Genomic DNA, 22,644 nt, shown 5'->3' with positions numbered 1-22,644 from the left:
TAAAAGATCCCTTGGATTTTCAATGCCGCAGAATTACGCTTTTTCCGAAATATTGTACATATATCAAATAAAATATTTCATATGGATCTTATCGTACTTCTCTCAATTTTTCCGAGAGCTCTCCAAGGATCAGCTCCTCGTCGAAGAACTTTCCTTGATACCGGTGTTCGAAGTACTCCGTGATCCTCTGTCTCATTTCTCTCGGTAGTTTTCGATAGGCCATATATTCCTCTACTTGTTTCACCTACGAGCAAGCCGGACGAAAATTAAATTCGTGCAAACTTCTTGGACAAGTTACTCTTGCGCGTCTCGCGACGTTATATGACGTAACATCGATATCTACCTTCTCGCGGTATTGTCTTCTCGAGGAATCGAGAGATTGAATGAGATTCGTCGCGTGTCCGAGGAAAAGAGCGTAACATGTCGCACCGCTGATCATGCTGAGCATAGTGAGCCACATGTCGGTCAAGGACTGTGGTGGAAACCTACCGTATCCAATACACAGCATGTGCGACATGGCTTTGAAGAGGGCCCACGAGTATTGTTCCAGCCAAAACGAGTCCTGCAAGTAGGCAGGCCAGGTCAGGTAACATGGAAATGCATTTTGCAAATCGATCGTCAACTTGGTCATAAAGAACAGAGCGTTTGCGCGAGGTGCCTCGCTCGATCTTGCGCCTTGGAAATTCACGATTGTCAAGTCGCCGAATAATTTTCGCGTGCTGTCGCGCTTATTAGAATTTATTACTTATTTTTGTATACATTAAAAAAAAAACATGCATTTATATATAAACGATTTAAAAAAAAAAACGATATATAATTTTGAGTTAATAAAAGTAAGTTAAGCGAATGGGGAGAAATCGATAGTAAACAGATTATTCTTCAATCCTGAAATTATGTATTAATTTAAATAATGTTTATTAGAATCGTGAACTCTCAAATGATTTCTTGATTACTCACTTGTAACTCATTAATGGCCACCCATGAATTACTGGGAAATCCTTGAAGCATGGGGACCAGGAATTGCAGGCAGCCACTCCAATGGCCGATTAGGAGCATCATACAGATCAGGTTAAAAATCCGCATGAACACCGACGCCATATTCAGGAACTGCCAACAACAACGTTAGAGCTTTACTCTCGTGCCGGATCGGGTGCGTCGGAATGTTTCTCACACGTTTTGGTTAAAAAACTTCTCTTGTTTATCCAAAGCTCCGATTGCGTAGTGTACAGCAAGTAAGCGAGTGTTGCACAAAAACGCAATAGATATATAACTCGTCGATTACAATTGGTTCTATTACAGTTTTTGTTGCTCAGATTTAAAAATATTGATAAACTACGTGACGAAACTCCGTCACTAAGATCCGATCGACAATAAACAAATTTTGTGACTGAAACTGAGACTGAGACTGAGACTGTTTTTAATCCTTTAACTAATCACACGTTTATGAAGTAAACGAATTTTTGGAAAAAAATTTACTCAGAATTTCGAGATCATTTAAAAACTTCAAAGATTAATTGATTTTTCCTCTGGTTGACAGATATATATTAAGCAGGAATTAATAGTCCCATTCAGATCTTAGCGCGGATATATATATAATTCAAGTGAGAGTGTCACACTTTTCCATGTTGTCATCGCCGTTCTCAAACTCTTGAGGCTCTTTTTTTGTTCATTTAGAAAAGCATGCTACATTAGAAAATACGCATCACGTGGCACACAAAAGAACAATTCAATGTAACCTAAAAAACGTTGATAAATAACTGGTTACTCTACGAATGCTCTAACAAAAAAATATCAATCATTTGCAACTGGTTGGGCCAAGATTCTCAAACCGCTTATGCGCCAAATGTTCAAATGATATGACATACACAAAAAGGGGAAAAAAGATAGAAACGACGCTCATCCAATGACGTCGACGTAGTCCGTTCGGTTTCAAATGTAAATTGCAAATTGTTCGGCTCCATCGTGCGCAATAAGTACGATATGGGAATCCGTCCGTACTAAAATAAAAAGCTGGAGAATACGCTGAGAACGCACCGACTAATTTGCTGAGTTAAACCTCCCTTCGAGATTCCAACTCGTTATTTCAACGATTAACTTTCACGTGAAGAACTGCATCTTAACGAAATAAATGACGTTGAGTCAAAATTTCAAAATTCAAATTAATTTTATTATTTATTTTTATGTACGTATAAAAAAAATTGTATACGAATACTTTTACGAAAAATGTCTAATAAGCGTAATTAGGAATTTATACATAGTCCATTGATTTGATTTTATTCGCTAGAAAGATCAGCGAAGAACGATTGATAAATTACTCGAAGGGTCGAAGTCGGATAGTCTCAGCGATCTCCTGTTAGTCGAGAGATAAGGATAAAGTTATCTAAGGATCATTGGAGGTATCATGAAGTGCGACTCATGTTCATGGGTATGTACATAACGTATGTACATATGTGGCGATGACAAATATAATATATATATATCTGTTTCCGCATTCGTATGCGTGCGGCACTCGCAACGAAACGCGACACGCGCGCTGCAATAATGAGTGTGTCATGCACCGTATTCGGTCTCCGGTGTTCGAGAGATTCCGTTCGGATACCCCTGCCGATGGCGCAAATGAATTTCCAATACAAACGACGGCGCCGTCGACGGGACATGTGCGAAGAAAATTCTCCCGAATCCGGCCTGTTATATGCGGTGACGAATTGAAGTTTCTGAACTTGAACGCGCTTGCCCAAACACCCGCAAGTAGTTGAAACCTTCATCTCGAGTCTTCTGTTTTTATCGCCCCGTCGTATTTATCATCCTCGGTACACTCTCGTGCTCTCATAATTTACGGAAGTTTAATAATTTCGCGAAGAAAATTCTCGCAGGAGACTCGCCTCGCGTTGTCAGGTGAAAATTTTTTATCTGCAATTTATTAAATGCTTAATAAATCTAAGCGACAGCAAAGCGAGGGAAGCAGGCGAAACTGTTTATAGGTTTTTGTCGAGGTTTGGGCAATCGCGATATAATGACCTTGAAATCGTACGGCAGTGGGACCTGTCCCCTATAATGGTTATGTAATTATTCTCACACTTAACCGCAGAAGTGGCAAAGCTATTGCAATACCGCCGTAATGACATAATGACGTACAATAAGCTCAAACAGATGTGTCATATTGTTGAAGATAACTTAGTTTCATGCGTTTTGAAAAAATTCCGTATATTCTCTCTTTATTTTATCGCTATAAAATTGCAGCAATGAATGCTCGTAAAATTTACAAACAAACGATAAAATTCAAATCATTTATCATAATATGCTGTTTTAGAAATTATCTATCTTAGATATAATAATGAGAAATTTTTTTTATATCACAATGATATAATTTAAAAAATTAGTTAATTGTACCAAGTTGGTTTGCATAACTTTATCACTTGTGCGATTATGCTGGAAACCTAGTTGTGAAAGAGTCGCATTTACAATTATCAATAGACACGTGATGCTTTTCACATAATGGCACAAGTCGACACTAGTGTCGTTCTTATTACTCATCAAAAGATGAGACGACGTTTGCATCGACTTGTGTCACTAAAAGAAAAGCATCCATATGATTAAGAAATTGCAAATAATGTAAAAGGCGACGAGAGATGCTCCGATGCCCAATCGCCGTAGGATTTCGATGAAGCGCGTGACTCTGGTTAATTAAATGCAGTAAGATATTAGAGATTATCTATAACGAGTATCATGATATTCCATGGATGATGATCAATGACAACTGTTTCTGCGCCTACGGGAAACAAGTAAGAACATGGGAGACTTACGGGCTAGATCACATATAGCTCAATACATTACCTGGTCTACAAGTAAAAGATCGTATACACGCGCACACGCATACGTATGTCGTCGATACCGTAATAAGCGACGTATACGTACGTGGGTGGCGTGCCTTCGTAAATCAACAAGAACAAAAACAAGAAAGAAGGAAAAGAAGAAAGAAGGAAACACAAGGTAAACGATACACTCAAAACATCAACCTTCTCTTCTACGAGACAGTCACAGGTCCAGTAAAGATGAAAGCTTGATTCTGTTATGTCTCGACGATGTGATGAATGAACAATCAACGATCAATGAGTCAGCGCACTAATTAACGGTTGGCGATTGTAAGTGGTAACAATAAACGCTCTAAAACGAACACCGGAACAAAAGTGAGTACTGCAAACTAAAGGCACAACAGAGAACAACCGAGACGAGGCACGGGGTTCACGGAAAAGAGATGTTTGTCGTGTGAGAGAGGGGAGGGGGAGGGGAGGTGAGAGAGTTCCCTCGCATTTCGGCCGAGACGAATTCGAGTGATCATGAGCGTTATGAGGAAAACGACGAACAAAACGCAGCTGCCAATCAAGCCTCGCGCAAGCCAAGCTACACGAAGCGAGAAGGCCAGGTGTCTTCGCTCTCTTTTGTGGAGTGTCTTCGTTTCTCTTTTCTTTTCCGAAATTTGCAAGCACACAGATAGCCAGCGGTATTACACAGATAGGGGTGCACTTTCTCGGCCGAGAAGCAGCGATAGAGCGGACAGAGCGGTGGGAAAGACGCGCGGCTGGGTGGCGAAGGGCTGATTTACAGGGTGGAAATCGTTTGCAGAGCAGCGGCAGGGGAGGATAAGCGAGCTCTCTACTCTCATACACGTATTGCATCTGTATTCTGTATTGTTACTTCATCGTCAACGCTCGCGCGTGTGGTTTGTGTGTGTATCCATTTCCCTCCTGCACTTTTTATATCTATAAGGTAGCGATGCACCTCGGGTACACAGTTGATATACAGTGTGCGATTTGCAACAAAGCGACAGAGAAGGGACGCCCAATCACGTGCGCTTGTTTTCATAGGATCGTGCACACCGTCTAGCGATCACAAGAAAGCGTTTCACAAGATAGTGCGTGGAAACAGGCGGTCTGCGGTCGTTCATCGGGACATCGGTGTCACGGGACGCGGAAGAATCGGCGGAGAAAAGGGATAGGGGAGGAGGTACAAGACGGGGAGGGACCGAGGAGACAAATAGATAATACATCTAACAGTCATGTAGTAAACGAGAGGAAGTTAGAATGAGAAGACAAAGAGAAAGAAAGATACAATATATATATGTATATACAAAGTGACGGAGAGAGGAAGGGTTTTTAACACGAGTATATAATTGCTTTGAGATTTCGGATATACACGCTACGCCGGACTTTTGACAACTGGTCCCCGGTCGTTCGTTCACTTTCACGTCAGATATCGCGGTGTCAATCGACGATCATCGGAAATCGGGGGCTCTATGTACGCAAGATGACGCCGTACTGACATAAAAGGTGGTTCGTAATTAATCAACCGGGTTCTCTTTGTTATATCTATGTCCGTGGGGACTATCTATAGATTGTCACACACATAGTTATGTAACATGTACTTTCTCATCGCTAGGCGGGTGCCGATGGTGAATGTATAAAAGCATAGCCTATTGCTGCGGGTATATATATAATTTATATATATATGTAAATGTATAATGCGGCGGAAAAAGTAAAAGCTGAATGTTTGTAATAAACCAACGAGCCAATCAGCGTACAGCTCCTCCGTCCAATTAACCCCGTCAGCCCCGCTCCCGGTCCTCGCGAGACACCGCCAGAAAGGCAGTCGATCGGTTCAATCAACAATATTCCAAATCCGGTTCATCCGATTCTCGCGCGATGCAACCCAAATTATTGCTCTTCGGACGTTTGGACCCTCGGCAAGGAGATTGACGTTTATACAATTGATTCTCTGAGAGATACTAAGTATTTTGAGACCGATATCGTGGGAGCTACAATTTCTGAAATGTCTCCAGGAGTGCTTGCGACACTTTGAAACGTGTTATCGATTATATTTTTATTTATATTGAAAGAATGTCGAGAGATTGTCACGTGAACGGTAATTCCTTACTGTCGGAGATCTCGTTCGATCATTACGTTAATTAAAAGTTGGCGGCAAGGAGAAGGACGAGAGAGTCGACGTCCTTCTGTCGAGTCTCGCGGAAACCTGGATGGGAAATCGCCGAGGGGCTGATTCGTGGTGCGAATCGCGTGGACGTGTGAGCTCGCGCGTTCGCCAGGGCGGGTTACCTTAAAAATAAGTTCGCTTTTGCTGAAACCGGACTTCTTTTTAGTCATATTGTCAGAACTTAGGCGCCCCCTCCGCTCAGTGCGTTTTTTTTGTAGGTTCTGCAATATCTAGAAACAAAAGAAAGCGGGACATAGCCAGACGTAGTAAGAAGAGGTTAATAGAAATTCTGCAGAGGTTAGTAGAAATTTCACAGAGAGAAGGAAGAGTAGAAATAGTGTTCAGAAAGAGTAAGAAAGAATAGGAAACAGAGAGATAGAAAGAAACGGAGTGAAAGTGAGGAGGATGGGAGAGAGAAACGTCGGTAATGTTAGTACAGTAGGCGGTTATATATATATATATTAGTCGACAATTTGCAAGATGGTATGGTAGCGAAAAGTAAGACGGAAGTAGTATAGGAGATTGGCGGTTGCAGGATCGATTTTCTTTTTCTCGTCTCTCGTGAGGGGGGGGTCAGAAATTTTCGTGTGCGGTACGGTGGCCACGTTACACGACGAACGCTGAAAGGCAATCCCATCCCTAATGTTTCGTTCTTTCGCTATAATATGCGAAGTGGTACTCGGATCGTGATGTCGGCCAGCAGATGCGTAAAAGTAGTGGTAATCGATGTCACTGTACATTCTTAACGGCGACATCCATTGAAGGCCGTACGCGCACGACCACATTTTTCCATTTAATAACGAAGTAAATTAATGAAAAAAAAAAAAAACTTAAAAAAAGACGATATGTATGTATATATATATATATTTACATAGATATATGATTAGTACCTCTCATTTTCCATCCTCCCTCCTGAATGCTAGTTCTGGCACATACACAAGCACATAAATAGAGTAAATAAGTACATCAGGTGTCGGTATATCAGTATATCGATGTCTGTGCGAACTCTCGCTTCATCGGCGAGTGTGATCCGCCGTAGTCTGGGTACCAAAACGAACGAACGAACGATCGATCGATCGCGCGAGCAATGAGAGACCGATAAGGTGTGAGAGTAAAGAGTAAAAGAACGATTTTCGGCGATGTGAGCGAGTGTGTGTGCACGCGAAAGTATAATCGGCAAGAGTACGACACGATAACGAAGAGTAACAGCCCGATGATCCGTGAATTAGATAATTAGTAATCAACAAGCCATTCGTTGGTATCAAAGCTGTCGAATTAGCAGTCGCGCGTCAAGCGTGAAGCCGCAATTCCTTTTCAAGCTCGGATGAAGCTCGATGAATTAATTAGCGGATCTGTATATATATATATATATATATATATATATGTAGTATCGTGGTGGATACAGATTGAGTAAAAAACCGCGCGATTAACTTGCAAAGCCGTGTAACTTGATCCTGGGCGTGTCTGTAGATCCATTGAAGTAATTCAGCACGCGAACGTAATTGACTTCGTGACACTGTCGATATTATCTTTCATGCAAATTCGACGGCATTGTCTCGATTTAAAACGAAAATTTAATTGCAATACACGCCGAAGAGAATTTGATACTTTTCCACATGGGAGAGGCTGCTCATTTTCTCTTGAACAAACACTTTTAGTAATTTAATCGAAAACACTAATTGAAAGAAAAAAGAAGAAAAGTGCACATTAATTTACGCTTGAAGGAAATAAAAATCACTTTAAGTGTTGGTGATACATAATAAACATTGCTTTAGCTTCGATTCATGAAATTCATATTGATGAAAGAGAGAGAGAAAGAGAAAGAGAGAGATGGACAGATAGATAGATAAAGAGAGAGAGAAAGAGAAAAAGAGATAAAAATCTGCAAATGTGACAACTGTGAAATATAAAAATTCTGCTCTTCCCGGGGCAATGTGTGCGCATCGCTGCTCTGCTGAAAGAAATAGTCTGTGACGAGATAAACATTTACAAAGGAGAACGCTCCCATCTTTCTGAAAAATTCCATGCAAAAGTCACGAAAAGGCAGACGAAACTTGAGAATTATCAGAAATTTTTCGGTTAAGAAATCACCGTGTAGTTCGAGGTGATAGAACATTGTACTTGGTCGCAACATCGATGAGATTATAAATATATACGCAGACAACACAGGACGAGAATACGTAAAATCGCGAATCTCACGACATTTCTCTGTCGCGTCTCTACACCTTATTATGCATACATCTCCGGTAATTATCGCGCGACAGAAGAAACGCGCGATTTGCGCCACGCGATCCGGAGTGCAATCGCGCGTTTCTGCATGACGGCTATGATTTATTGTCTCTTAATGTGCGTATACACGCGAGTACGTTTTAATTTGCCACGCTGAATACAACCAGCCCCGACTATTATATCGCGGCGGTTTGCTACTGTGCGGCTGTTAACTCTAATGTGCGTGCTCACAAAGGCACTCGTGTTTGTTATCTGATTTAATTACGATGTAAAGGGAAACTGGGTGTACGTGCCACGGGCAGAAAGCTTTTGCACTCGTTACAAAGAGCACTGCGTTTTGCTATTTCTTTTTTTTTTTTAATTAATTAATTAATTAATAAGGGCGAGCGAGTATATAGGGGTGGAATTTTCGAGCGCGTTGTTGGTTTGTTATAAAATCAGAGATATACGCACGTTTTTATTGGAAGGAATTGTTTGTCTCGCTGAAATATTTTGCTAACATAATCGATGAGCCACATTTGTTGAATAATATGCAAAATATCATCGTTTAAACAACAGAATTAATGCAACGAAAAGTGTCAATAGATAAAGAGGAAAATTTTCGATTATAAACCTAATGTACTTTATCTGTTGTGTTTTCTCTTATCGTCTTTTATCTATTTTTAACATGATCTTCTATCTTTATTTATCTATTTTTTGTATTATATTGATAACAGTTTTTAATTAAACAATAAGAAAAGTTAAAAATTAATAATTTTTAGAATTAAATTGGCTTCAACATAAAACTTCTTTCATCCTTTCTCTTTAGATTTAATATGTTAATATTTTAAGATAGATGACAAGTTTTAGTATGTCCCAGCCACATAACATTAATCCCTTAGATTAACATTTGTTGTACATTTAAATCTATCAAATTCAATTGCAAACAACAAAATTCTTTCATCGAGCAATGCGATAGAAAATACTCTGCAATGAAAAAAGGAGAAATAGAAAACACAAAAATCATCTCTTTCAGATATAGTCTGCGATTAATCGACTGTTCTCTCCTTGCTTCCTGTCTCTCTTTGTGAAAAACGAAATGTGCACACATGAATGACGATACATTACGTACTGACGTACATACATGTACATATATGTACAAATATACGTAGAAAATGTTACGCTTTGCTTTCTAGGAATCAACACGTAAGAAGCATCTCTCTCGTGGAAAATTTTCCTCTCGTTGCACAATCGAGCTGAGACGGGACACTGTTATTGACGATTCGCCGTGCGAATCGCGCAGAGGAGCAGCAATTCTCGAGACAAGAGCGGAGATGCGAAAGACGCACGCGAAAGAGAGGAAACGTCATATCCGCTGTGTGTATATCGGCAAGATGATTAAAAGATCGCACGCGCTATCGCGCACTTCTCTCGCTTCTGTCGTCAGGACCAGGGCGGATTTCTAATGACCGTCTACGGCGGAAAAAGAATGCCACGCTGGAAAATATCGTCGGTAATATTATAATGTAAACGTGCTCCTGAGAGAGAAAAAGAGAGAGAGAGAGAGAAAGAGAAAAAGAGAGAACAAACGAACAAAAATATGATGATATACGGATACATACGTGGGCAGAGGAAAGTACCGACGGCGTCTGCGTAATTGTACTCTCCGTCCTGGCGGAAGTAAAATGTCAAAATGAAAGGAAAAGAAATGAAATCGGAATCGCTTCCTCCTCGTTAAATCAGGCATATCTAAACAACATGAAACAACAGGCAATCAGAACGGAACGCGAATGGGAGGAACGAAATAATCGGTGAGGACTGAGGATGTTCGCTAGAAGTTCAAGTTCGGAGGAGGGAACGAGGAGAGGAGCAAATTGTCAGGGGAATAAATAAAACTGGGAACACACACTGAACACGGGCACATCGCCAAGAATTTCGGACAGATAGGGTTAGTTAACACCTAACACTCACAGGCAGACCTACGGTTAGACCAACCAACTTTCTCGTCTGTAGAGCGGTTCGTGTCGAATACCTCGTAGAAATTCTTTGTCGGGCTTGTACACTCGTTGTCGCATTGCCACAACGCATTGTTGTATGGATTTTTTTTTTTTTTTTTTTTTTACAATTGGACGCGGCGATCCACAAGATTCAAACGACAAACGAATTCTCGACTCTTGATCGTCACCGTGACCTCATGCGCTACCATTGTCAAAAAATGGTGCATCCGTTAAAAAATGTATATACTATCAGTATACAGTTACATGCACACGTATCTAGATTATGCAGACCGTCACTGAAAGAACGTCGAATAATCGCTATTGACTCATAATGTACATGCGCACCTATGTCGTATCAGGCCAATAGTTATGCGGCTTATGGGACCGGCGATAATCGAGAGCCGAGAAATTCGAGAGGTGACGCGTTTTCAACGGCGATCAGCACGAACGTCAACCGTTCCTAGCGATCGCGCGATCGTATATTCGACACGACCAGTTCACAATGACTATTCGTAACCAAACTCATGTTAGTATACCTATAGCAGAACGGAACTTTCCAACAAAACCCGACAAAAACAAGGTAGCATCTCATGTCAAAAAACCGTTCTCAAGAACTTTGGCGAGGAATCAGCTAAGCCGGTGAAACATGGATTTCAACAATGTAGTTATAGAAAAAAAAAAACATCGTCACTAAGGTATAATACTGCAAGCATCATTCTCCATTGATCAATACATACTGGACTCTTCTCAGCTAATATCGCATCTTCTAATCTGTGATCCATGTCACACGTCGCATCGCCAGGACTACGGGACTAAGGGCAAGACTGATCAAGAGCTTGTTGAAACGTTCTACGCAAGTGGCAGCTATTTGACTTTCGTGAAAAGCTACAGCTATATTTAGTTCCGCATGAAATGTAGAGTTATTACTACAACTTTTCGATTAATTTCACTCGGAATGACCGTTTTAATAATACTGTTATCTTACGAGAGATTAATTAATATGTATGCAAGACTCTTCCGCTTTGCCAGTTCGAGTTTGTAGTGCTCAGATTTCAACGAAGTCTCAGCGCGACTTTAAGGAAGGAGTTTAATTACTCCGTAAGATTCTATAATAGGCTTTTAACATTCGATCAAATGGTAAGCATAGTCTTTTCTTTGCTTTATCGGCTGTCTACGGAATATGAAACTACCCCGACAATATTAAAGCTCTTGATCGGCTCTGCTATTGCAATTCACAAACTGGGTCTAAGTATGTCGGGTGTGTTATATGTGTGAAAAAAAAAATAAACTTCTCGTATACCGGAGACTGTAAGTTACACGACAAGACTATGCACGTTCTCTATGAAAACTTAAACGAAAAAACGAGAGACAGAGGTGACCACAAACGAAAACGGCAACGGTAATCAGAATGATCGTAATCAATGAGTAACAACGAAAGAAACGACAGTAATGAGTAATAATAATGATCTAGCGTATATAGATATATTTATACGTAGAAACACATTGAGTTTTGTGTTAACGAACGCTTGAATCAAGTAAGGGCAATTGGCCTTGGTTTCAGGGTAACTAGGCAGGCACACCTTGCTGGTTCGGTCTGGTTGGGGCGGTGTCGCCCGACGCTCGTAGTGCCTCTCCGGCTGTTGATAAAGGGGGATCTGCAAACCCATTCGGAAACGTGTTCTCGCAATACGCCTAGTAGTCGATTTGTATATATTGTTTTCTTTCGTTTTCTACTTGTGTGTGCGTGTTAATCGAAAGAGATTCCTATGCGTGTAGTTAGTGCGCGTGTAGGTGTACAGGTAAAATTGTATAGACAGTGATGATATGAAAAATTGTGTGACATTCGGGGAAGATAGGAAAATTATTATATTGTCTCGCGACACTTGATTGTTGAAGAAAGTAAGCGTACGGTAAGGACGAGATATTTTTCAATTAGTAGGATCCTTGCGAGATACGATATTACGTATTGAGCGACGTAATAATTACGCGCACTTATGATATTTTCAGAATATTGTACGTGATCATATCCACTCGGTATAGAGATTTTTCGCTGCTACAAACTAATGGGTAAATTATCGGCTCTGTGCTCTTCAATTGAAATTGTCAAACAATGGAAGTGTGTTTATGTATGTGCGTGTTATGAAAGAAAATTGTCCGTTTTGTATTATACTAATGTCGATTGTGTTTGATATTTTATGTAAGAACTTGAGATAAAAATTGTAAGCGCTGTGTTTAACACATTATTTTTTAAATGAAATATTACAAAAAAAAGTTTTGCTTATCTCGCACTTACAGTCTTTTTATATCAAGTCTGCACTTTTCTATACGGCAAAGTATATGAAAAAAACGACAGATTAACTAGTAATTAGCCATTAATTTAGATTAAAACATTTTCACTACAAATATTAAATAATAGTCCGCATTTTTTATGGTCTGCCTATTTTGATTAGAAAGATACCAATCACCATCATTTTGATTGCATATGCGAAATGATTTTTAAATTAATTGCCAGTGCGCTTGCATTCTCTTGATGCGATATAAAATATTACGAACACGTAGAAGGTTTATTCTTCGCGCTTCGAAAATAAAAGTGTGACAACGGCAATAATAACAACGACATGGAGAAGATGAATGGAAAATATTTGGTTAAGTTTCATCTTAAATGGATCTATATTTTCAATTATCCTTCTATTAACGTCTATGAATAGTGGCGCCACAAAATTACCACTCACGTTTTGTCGTTGGCACACTTTCGAAGCCCGTTGATGTTTTTATTGAAACTCGGTCTCAAAGGCGGTACTAGGACTAATTTGATTTTGCGTTAATTGAGAAAACATTCTATCCGTAATTTAACTTTAACGATTTATCGTGAATTCGACGAGAGGTAATACGAGACGGCGATTCTCGATATTATCGTATCATTCATCGTCGGCGCACTCGTTTCGCGTATTTCTATGCTGCTATTTGACAAACTGATAGTTAATTTGTCTAAACAATACCCGCGCGACGAATCTACTGCACTTAGAACGCAGCTTTCCCTCGCTGCATACGGTTTTTTTCTCTTTTTTTTTCCACAGCATATATCTAGTTTTGTACAACAGAACAGAACAGAGAGGAAAAAGCAGAGGGAGGCAATAGTAACGTTTCAAGGCAAGCGTAACAAGATTTTCAGCGAATAACAGACTGCTCTTTCGACTGGACGAAAAGCCTGATTGATTCGTTGGTCTCTTCGCTGTGCCACGATTTTACGCTAACAGCGCGCGAGCACAAGTAACGTAACACAAAACGTTATCCCACGTAAACACAATTGCCGACGTGCGGAAGCACCGAAAGGTAGCAATAATTTCTCAACCCAATTAACCCACGCAAACAATTAATGCACTTGCAGCTCATTCGCCGTATAATTGACCTGGCGAAGTTACAGATCATGGTTTACGTTTTCGTTACTGGACTTTTTATTTTTTTATACTAATAGTGTAAATGTTTCACAATCTTTTTTTATTCTGTAAATGCAACAGCCACGTCGCAATATTCTGCTTGAATTGAACGGTTATGTGAAGAAATAGCGAGATATATCCGGAATAAAGCGAAGTAGAGACGCGAATTTGCGGGAGACACATTTATAAAAACCAGTTCGATCTTTGTTTTTATTTTTTATTTTTTCGTACTCTGTTCTTTCTTTTATCTTGAAATGACTCTCCGATCGAACGAAAGGGCAGGCAATACGTTCGCGCGTCGTTTCGATTATCGAATATATATGTACACTTGCTTGGAAGGGCAGTTACTTACCCGTCGACGAATCGTCGTACCATTACATCACGTGCACAGAATCGACATGTGCGTTAAAACGAGAGCAAATAAAAAGTAACGAGTAAGATACGAATAGCGAACAGCAACAATTATCGGTGCATCGAAACGACAATGAAAAATATAATAAAATGCTGTCGTATTGTTGTGTCACGGGATTCTCTTTGTATCGAGTTTCACGGTGTATTAGCGATGATTCTGCGGGACACGCAATCATCGCGTGCACGTGTATCCCTTTTTCCTCTATTTGCTTTTTCGTCACGCTATCTCTCCGCTTGTGTCCGCGAATTGTTTGTTATAGGTATTACCCATTGTTGTGACTATTGTCTGTATATGCCCCTCTCGGTGCGGTGAGATGATCGAGCAAAAGAGAACAGCTGATTCTAATTTACGATTATCGCGAAGAGAGAAAGACAGACGGAGAGGGGAATTGGAGACTTTCTTGTAGAGAAATGGAAGTTTCGAGGTATCACAGGATACATTGAGTAGAGTCGTGGGGGGGGGGGGGGGGAACACTTAATTAGATGTTCAGCAACGGAAAGCGAAACATAATCTAATCATCTGAGAGCTCAGTTGGAGAAGATTCCCCGCAGTGGTGGAATGAGACTTTTACGATAACGATGAAAAAGTAATTTTGTCAAGAAGCGTATCCTACTGTTGCTCTGCATACACCTAGAAAAGATATGCACATACACATTCGATCGGCTGAACTTTGTCGATGAAATTCTGATGGCAAAGGGGCTCCTTGGCACATAGCGAGAATGAAACTCTTTGTTAATGAGTGCAAAATTCAAGAAAACTTGATAAAAAAATAGATTGCCTGTCGGAAACAGAGAATCCACCACTGACGTGAGAACTTCGCTGGTAACTCAGTCCGAGTCACCTGCGGTTAAAAATCGAAATATCCACGGAGTAAAGGTACGAAAGTACTAGACTGACTTGTTCCCTTTACTTCCTCCGATTTTCTACAGCGACCATGTATCAGGCATAGACATAATTATTTAATATCCCGCGTAAAACGCGGAAGGTGATTTCTGCAATTGGCAGATTCAAAAAACTGACAATCGACATTAATTAACTCTTGTTAAGCCTCATTGTCTGCAGGAAAAGTAGTAATTTCGTAGGAGGAAGATCATCAGCTTCCTGAATCTGTCATCAAACGCTTCTCCTTTTCTCTTTTTTTTTTTTCTTAGATACGTACTTAGATTATACACGAACTACACGTATCGTATGATTACAAAATGAAAACAGTGCTGTATAGTAAATAGCGGAACACTCACATAGACCTCTTCCCATTGCGAGACATACCGCACCAGTCTTGATAAACGTAGTAACCTAACGAGTGATAACAGTTTTGCAAGCCTGAGAATCCTGAGAGCACGTCCAGCATGCAGGATCTGGAAGGACTCGCTGAAGTCCTGAAACTAGCGAATTTTTTTATTATTATAATATTTGACTTACTCTCTGTCGATTAATAAACGAGTGTGCAAAATAATTATTATTTTAATTATTTAGAAAATTTTTTAGAAGATTTTTATCTCAGTAATCGTAACGGTAATATCATAATCAAGACGTATTATTATTTTACATTGCATAGATTTGTAACTTCTTATTTGTATGTTTCTAGAATTTTATTAATTAAAGAAAATGTTTGTATTGTTTATTTGTCATGCGGCGAAAGAAAGTAGAAAATTGTTTTAATGATTTTTTACGGAGCATAGCGAAAATAACTTGTGACTTAACAAGGAACACGTGTAAGGTTACTGTTACTGTTACTATATGGTGTAGTATATACTTACTTGATTAAATATGAGGAAAATGTAGTCTAGTGGTATGGAGGAGATGAGGTCGAGAAAGAACCAAGTCCTGAGGTAGTGTTTCGCGATTAACTTCGGATCCAGTATCACCTGTTCGGCATTATCCTGCTGCATTATACCTGCAACGAAAGAATTTCACTTCAGTGCTTTCCACGGCAATGATTTTCCAAAGCCTGCGAAGCTCAAGTCGCTGGAAAAACGCTAATGCTATTACCTCACGCTCTGGCGACTTGCCATCGATTCGACAGTTTGTCACGTCGTCGTTCTTGTGCATCTGATGCACCCATTATTTGTACATTTAACAATTGAAAATTAAGACGAGAGGAAAAACAATTACTGAAACCGTTAAAAATCCGTATAAAAATAAAAGAAGCATGTAAAAGTAATCATTAAGAATATTTTTTTACCATTTCCGTGCTAATATTCGAACGAGATGCGGGATAATGCGGTATAATTCAGATGCGGGATAATTCACAAATTTTTAATTATTGTGTCTCGATGACGTAAGGCGATGTGCAGTATAATGATTTTCATTACAGCTGACCTAATTCCACGTTTACGGAACCGGACACAAACACGTTTCAATTAATTCCTGGGTAATAACGAAAGGAGTCAAGGAGTGTTCTCTTCCTGTGTTCTATTCGTAAAATGTAACAATACTGTCATTGTGCATTGTCGGAACCATCAAGAGCGTAAGTAGATGATCCATCTTGCATTGCGTTTGTTTTCGCTGGTATGTAGCAATGTAGCAGGAATGTAGCAAGGGTGAGTTGCGTGAAAGAAACAATGCAAAGTATAATAGTAATAATAAACTTTCTCTTGAAATCTTGGATGTATAATAACAAAAAAAATTTGAAGAACTCTTAAGGAAAAATCGCTCAAGGCATTAAAAAATTGTCTTGATGTCATTGCTACGATAATTTGGCAAATTTAAAAATTTGCATTTCTCAATGCGCAGTTATATAAGTCAGAATATCAAATAATAATGTTAGAAAGAAGATTTTAATGAGAACATGATTAATACATTCTTTAAACTTCTTACCTAAACTACTACAGCTTTAATATCTAGTTTCGTGAAGTGTTATAAATACGCATGTATATAAAAAAGCGCAAAATATTATTATATAATGTGCAAACGTGATTGTCGGCGGCCTATATGCGAATTTACGCCGATTATTGCGAAGGAATGATGCGAAACACAATGTCTAGGGTAGTTTTGCATGTTCACGAAGACAGTATGATATAAGCAACACCTAATGGTATTACATGAAAGTTTCAAAAGACATTACTAATACTGTTAGAGATACGGAGCCGTTGCGACAACGCAGCTGTTCTTGCACGCAAATCTTATTGGTATGAGAGATTAGAGCTAGAATTTCCCAGCGGCACACGTTTGCGAATTTAAATCTCATCGTTTAATTGTTGGTTTCCATTTTATAAAAGATATCAATTAAGCGATAAGAATTTATTATAGTAATGAACTAATAACAAGCAAGTTGTGCCATCGAATGATACTCACCCGTCCTGAAGTTGACGACGATGTCTACGAGAAATATCGTGTCGGAAAGGCAGTTGAAGGCTATCCATCTAGTGCTTAGGTCGTCATTAAAAAAACTAATGGCGACTGGCAGAATTATCAGATTAGCTACCAGTAGGAAGAGCATGCAGACGTCCCAATAGAATCTGAAATAAAAATAATTGATACCATGTAGCAAATATTAAATAAATAATTGATATCATATAGCAAATATTGCCGCTTAAAAAGTAAAATTTAGCTCATAGAAATTCAATTTTAATACGGATTTAGGATTTCTTCTCACTTAACTTTGTTCATTTTTGCTCATATGTGATAGTCGTTTTATATTCTCAATTTCAGGCATCTTAAGCCAATGGAGATTGTAGGGATTTGGTTGCAAACTCGGTTAAAATAACTTTCAAAATCTGATCCAAAAAAACTTTCGTCTTCGTTGTAAATCTCCAAAGCCAGATCTCCTTGTTTTAATTTAATTTTAAATTTTTATGTTAATTTTATAATGTAGCATATTTTTTGTATACATGAGCTTGCATTTTTTATGCAATTAAATTATTTAATTAGCAAAAAAAGATGTTTGTGTGTATGTTTTTAACTTATTCAATCTAATTTGCATTTTGACAATCTCAATTCGACAAATTATAATTTCAAGAATTAATTGTTATTTAGTATTCACAGAATGTTTTCAATTGAGTATAAACGTATGTTATGAATTAATATTATGAAATTTTAAATTTAGAAGTAACTTTGCAAGCAAGCAAGAGATGAGTAACACGTTTCGAATACTGATTGCAGTCGTACGAATTTACATTTTATTACACCCATCGGTACACAAGTTTATTTCACATTTTTGATCCGCCTAACCAGTTACGAAATCATTAGTCTGCAAAGTGGTGCTCGTGAATAAGAATGAGGGTAATTTTTCACCATTTCGCGGGGGAGGTAGCGGGAGATTTATAGCATGCTGGAAGAAACGGGGCGATTCCTCTCGGGAAGATTAGGTAGAAGCGCAGAATAAACTTTTCCGCGCTTTGTGGTTTTAAAGAGAAGCAGTTGATTGTGAAAGATGCCGATGGTCTGAAAATTATTTCGACATTTGACTGGCCGATATTTAACAAAAATTCAGTCCCGATTGATGGGGCATAAATGTGATAAGTAATTAAAAAATCTGTGAATACTAAGTAACAATTGATTCTTGAAACAATAATTTGGCGAATTGGGGTTGTCGAAATGCAAATTAGATTGAATCAATTACGGATATTAATCTATAATTAATTACGTTTCCAAGCAGAGATTGAAACTGAATTGGAACGAGATGAGATTATTTTATCATAACACTGTGTATTCTTAGTACCACACGTATGATAGGAGTAGGAATCAATGGGTATACTGGGCGAACATTTTCGATGGACATTGGTAACTTTGCCAACTGTGCCGTAAATTGTGACGGTTAATGAACAAACCCGTAACGCTAATTTCGTAACTTTGGAAATTTTCAATCAGATATGCGTCAAAGTTATGCACCGGTAGTCCATTTCGATGTAAAACATTTCAACTTTTCTGCGGTCTGACGCGAACGATGGATAATACAAAGTTGCACAATATGACGACGAAATCATGCATATGGATGAGTGTGAATCTAATTACTTTTTGATATTTATGGCTGCGTATATTCCTTTACTAACTAATTATTATGCTGAATAATCTCCTTAATTTAATATGATGATATTATTTTCTTTAACGTTTAATTCGTTATTTATTTTGAAATATTAAGGAATATTTATTGTAGATTTATTGATGTGTAAATTTAAATTTACAAGAATATAATTTGCAGAAATACAATTGATTAAATATTTGAAATACATTACAATATAGGAGTATAGGAAAATAGAAATATAAGATTATTATTCAAATAATTGTCACTTGTCATGAAACAGTTATATTTTATTAAATTTCATATAATGCAAAGTGCCATTTAATGTAACTTGATGTATAAAATTTATAAATCCAATAATTTAGCTTGGGAAGCTTACATTATCACGATAATTGAGAAACTTTGTCTTAATACGAAATCTCTGATATAGATAGTTAATGTATTACACGATGCACAAGAATAACGTTGCGAGCCATCACTCTTATAGCAACGTGTATCCCAGCATGATGATGCACTATGGTACAAATTGCTATTCTTCAAAACGAACAATTTAATTACTTCCTTCCCTTTTTCCATTAAATTGCCATCTTAATATAATTAAGCCGTTATGTATATACACAGACACAGAATGAGCACAATGCATTTTCTCAACTCTCATTAATCCTTCTTTTAAAAACATTAGCCAGAAAAGTTGACGCCGTAATTATATAAGGCTTAAAATTTTCAAGTTATCTATCATTATTTTTCTGGAATGTCTTCTTGTTTAAATGAATCTTGAAAATAATTACAACCATTAGCCTCCTGTATAGTATACAGTTTACTCATTTCGCATAAAAAAGATAAATTAGAAACTTTGAGTTTTTCTCAAAACGTTTTTCACAAAGCTGAGCCTTTGCTTGCCTAGATTCTTCTTTTTTAACCACCGTCTTAATTTATCCTCGTAGAATGAATTTACTTTATGAGCCTTTGTGGCTTACGACGCCATTGTGTACAACCAAAGTGTCCGGGTCAAGAGGTAGCAGAATAGGGACTGGTTTATAAAACTGTAAGGCAAGTAACTAAGTTTTCGTTTTCCTGTAGTTTACAAAGTATACGCATCTTACGACGTAATATATCGGCGTTATGATGAAGAAAATAACGTATTTGCGGGGGAGCCCTTACATTAAAGTACAAAAGCTTCCGTCGGCCGATCGTGAAACTCAATTTCTGAAAGCTCAACTTTAATCAGTTCGATTTTAATTCGAACAACATTGGCCCACTTTGCGAAGTAATAACTGCGTTTGGACAATAAATGCGCCCGTATGTCATGACATATACCTGAACCTCGCTGATCTATCATGCTCTCTGTTTCTCTCCCTCTCTTTTTCTCTTTGCCTCAATTAAAAAATCTGATTTATTCTGGTCATTTAAACACAAACTCCATACATAGTTCTGCAAAAGAATTAGAAAAAACCGCAATTTGCAGCAACATTTATCGTTACTTTATCCTCGCATTTTGGCAAATTTTGCTTCGTAAATTTGTAAATGGTTTTGCCAATTGCATTATATTTTACATACTTTTTCACCTTTGTCTTTGATCTCGTCCTATTTTACAGCTCGCCGTTGTTTCCAGTATAATGTTAAATACCGTCAATACAACATGCTTTTATAGAAAAATTGCGAACATTACTTTATGTTAAAAAAAAATTTTATTTCAGAATGTAACAGTATATTTCTGTTTCTCTCTAACTTTACCGCTGATTTTTTTTCTCTATGTAGCGTGCAGATCATGACGGTACATGCACGTACTTTTCGAATTTTTGCGTGCTTGGCTTGGATGCTGCACGCGAATACATCCGGAGCACACGTCGTTGAAACACTTTGCGGAAGGAAGCAATACTCGTGAGCATTCCATGCCAGTGTGGCAGTATCTTTGGCGGCATTCCTCACAACGGCAATTTCATTTAGATTCGTGTGCGCACGGTACTGCAATATTACACACACCATTTTTTTCGACCAACAACAATGCGTAACGAAAGGCCGGAAACGTTTTATTCGTGTCGAATACAAATCGCCTATGGCAGCTCACTCGGGTTTATTTCTCGTCATAAAGCGACGCATTTCAAAGACAGTGCACTAAAGGATAATCCTTGCGCGGGACATCAGTATTTCTCCTTCTGCTGCAATTTAATTAGATTTTGCGAACATGCGGGCGATAAGGTGCAGTTATACTCCATTCAAACCGGAGCTTGTGCTGCTAAACCGCATTGCAATACTATGCCCCAAGCGACATTAGTTCTAATTAATTAATTAGGTAATGCTTATAAATATGCGTATTCAAGAGTTTAACAATATATCTTACTGGGCAACAGGGATGAGTTTCAGTACAAGTTTCGTCAGCAGAACTTGTATATAACTCATATTAATTTTTATATAATTAAAAGAGCGAGCGGATATATTTTAATATTTTATATTATCTTTTGTATAAAAAATATATAATTCTTTCTGATAAGTGCTCAAATTTGATGAAACATGAATTAATTTAGACATTAAAAGATAATATAAAATATTAAAAATGTATTATACAAGTATTTTTTTTAAGTAACATGATGACTATATTGAATAACGATGTCATAAATAATCTTGAAGAAAACGAGGGGGAGAAAGAAAAAAACAAATAAAATAAAATAAAAGAAAAATACATTCTAAAATTCTAAAGCCGAATCGAATGAATAGGAATGTTTTCTTGGTATAATAAACAGGAGCGGTCCACATATTGCGCGAAATTAATTTGGCAATATTGGAAATGGGATGAAGATTGATGAGGCGATCGTTCCCCTTCCCGCTATAGGTCATACAATTCTTTTCGTGACGTGTCGTTTGTTTCAATTCGCTCGTGTTTCTCCACATGAGTTATGCTCACGCGGAAACATTTTCTCGAAAAACGCGCAGCACCTTGGGAATTCGCATTATAATAGCTCGCTTTATGTGTCGATACAATATCGCGATGTTGAAGGCGAGGTACATTGGAAGGAATTTCACTTATAGAGTTTCGTTCGCGTGTTAAACCCATATCGCAACAACAGCAGTCGTACAGAACGACAATGTACCGTTGGCTGAATTGTCTCTTAGACCGTTTTACATTTTGTATTTAAGTAATTAGCAATATTTATGAGACGGAGAAATGAGTTGCGTAATTTTCAAGGGAATAATTTGAAGCGTGTTTCCGTAATCGACATAATTAAAGCGAAAATCGATAAACGTCGATGAATACGTTTAATATGTGTTACATGCAATATCTGTAATATATTTGGAAATATTTTACAGTATAATTAAAATTGCGGTACTCTCGCTATGTGGGTCATATATCAAATGACGCGATCAGTCGGTTCGTTGAATAGAAAAAAGACGCATGTACAAATTCGTGGATATTGGCCAACTGGCATAGGTCGACGAAGTGCATTCGATTCGGCGCGCAAGTGGGCGTTTATATCCGTTCCGCGTCCCCGTCCGTGTGGAATATCATTTCGGTATAACCGCGCCTTCCGGAAACAATGCTTCATTTTTGATGAAATGCAGCAGGAGATGGGATAGGTAATTAGCTTCTATCGAGCGTTCCGGCACTGATATAATTACCGAAATACAAAATATAAATGGACTAAG

The 22,644-nt window shown here is 38.3% G+C and overlaps 1 protein-coding gene across 11 annotated transcripts in view; it reads right to left on the bottom strand.

Moving 5' to 3' along the window:
* The window catches only part of LOC105841127 (potassium/sodium hyperpolarization-activated cyclic nucleotide-gated channel 3), a 130,043-nt gene that overhangs the window by 4,270 nt on the left and 103,129 nt on the right, over positions 1 to 22,644 (bottom strand). For 4 of the 11 annotated variants that reach the window (XM_036293627.1, XM_036293629.1, XM_036293633.1 and 1 more), the window contains 8 exons: positions 17,337 to 17,500; positions 15,800 to 15,936; positions 15,281 to 15,424; positions 11,774 to 11,848; positions 6,111 to 6,218; positions 958 to 1,107; positions 344 to 562; positions 98 to 244 (listed from right to left, as the gene is read on the bottom strand). In XM_036293627.1, coding sequence (XP_036149520.1) covers positions 98 to 244; positions 344 to 562; positions 958 to 1,107; positions 6,111 to 6,218; positions 11,774 to 11,848; positions 15,281 to 15,424; positions 15,800 to 15,936; positions 17,337 to 17,500 — 1,144 coding nt within the window. Of the gene's footprint in view, positions 1 to 97; positions 245 to 343; positions 563 to 957; positions 1,108 to 6,110; positions 6,219 to 8,560; positions 9,946 to 11,773; positions 11,849 to 15,280; positions 15,425 to 15,799; positions 15,937 to 17,336; positions 17,501 to 22,644 lie in introns of those variants that run through there. The other 7 variants (XM_036293635.1, XM_036293643.1, XM_036293647.1 and 4 more) reach the window with 5 other exon arrangements.

The sequence above is a fragment of the Monomorium pharaonis genome, chromosome 1 (genome assembly GCF_013373865.1).
Source record: "Monomorium pharaonis isolate MP-MQ-018 chromosome 1, ASM1337386v2, whole genome shotgun sequence".
In the NCBI taxonomy this organism is placed as follows: domain Eukaryota; kingdom Metazoa; phylum Arthropoda; class Insecta; order Hymenoptera; family Formicidae; genus Monomorium; species Monomorium pharaonis.
This window is presented reverse-complemented; position numbering and strand designations above follow the sequence as displayed.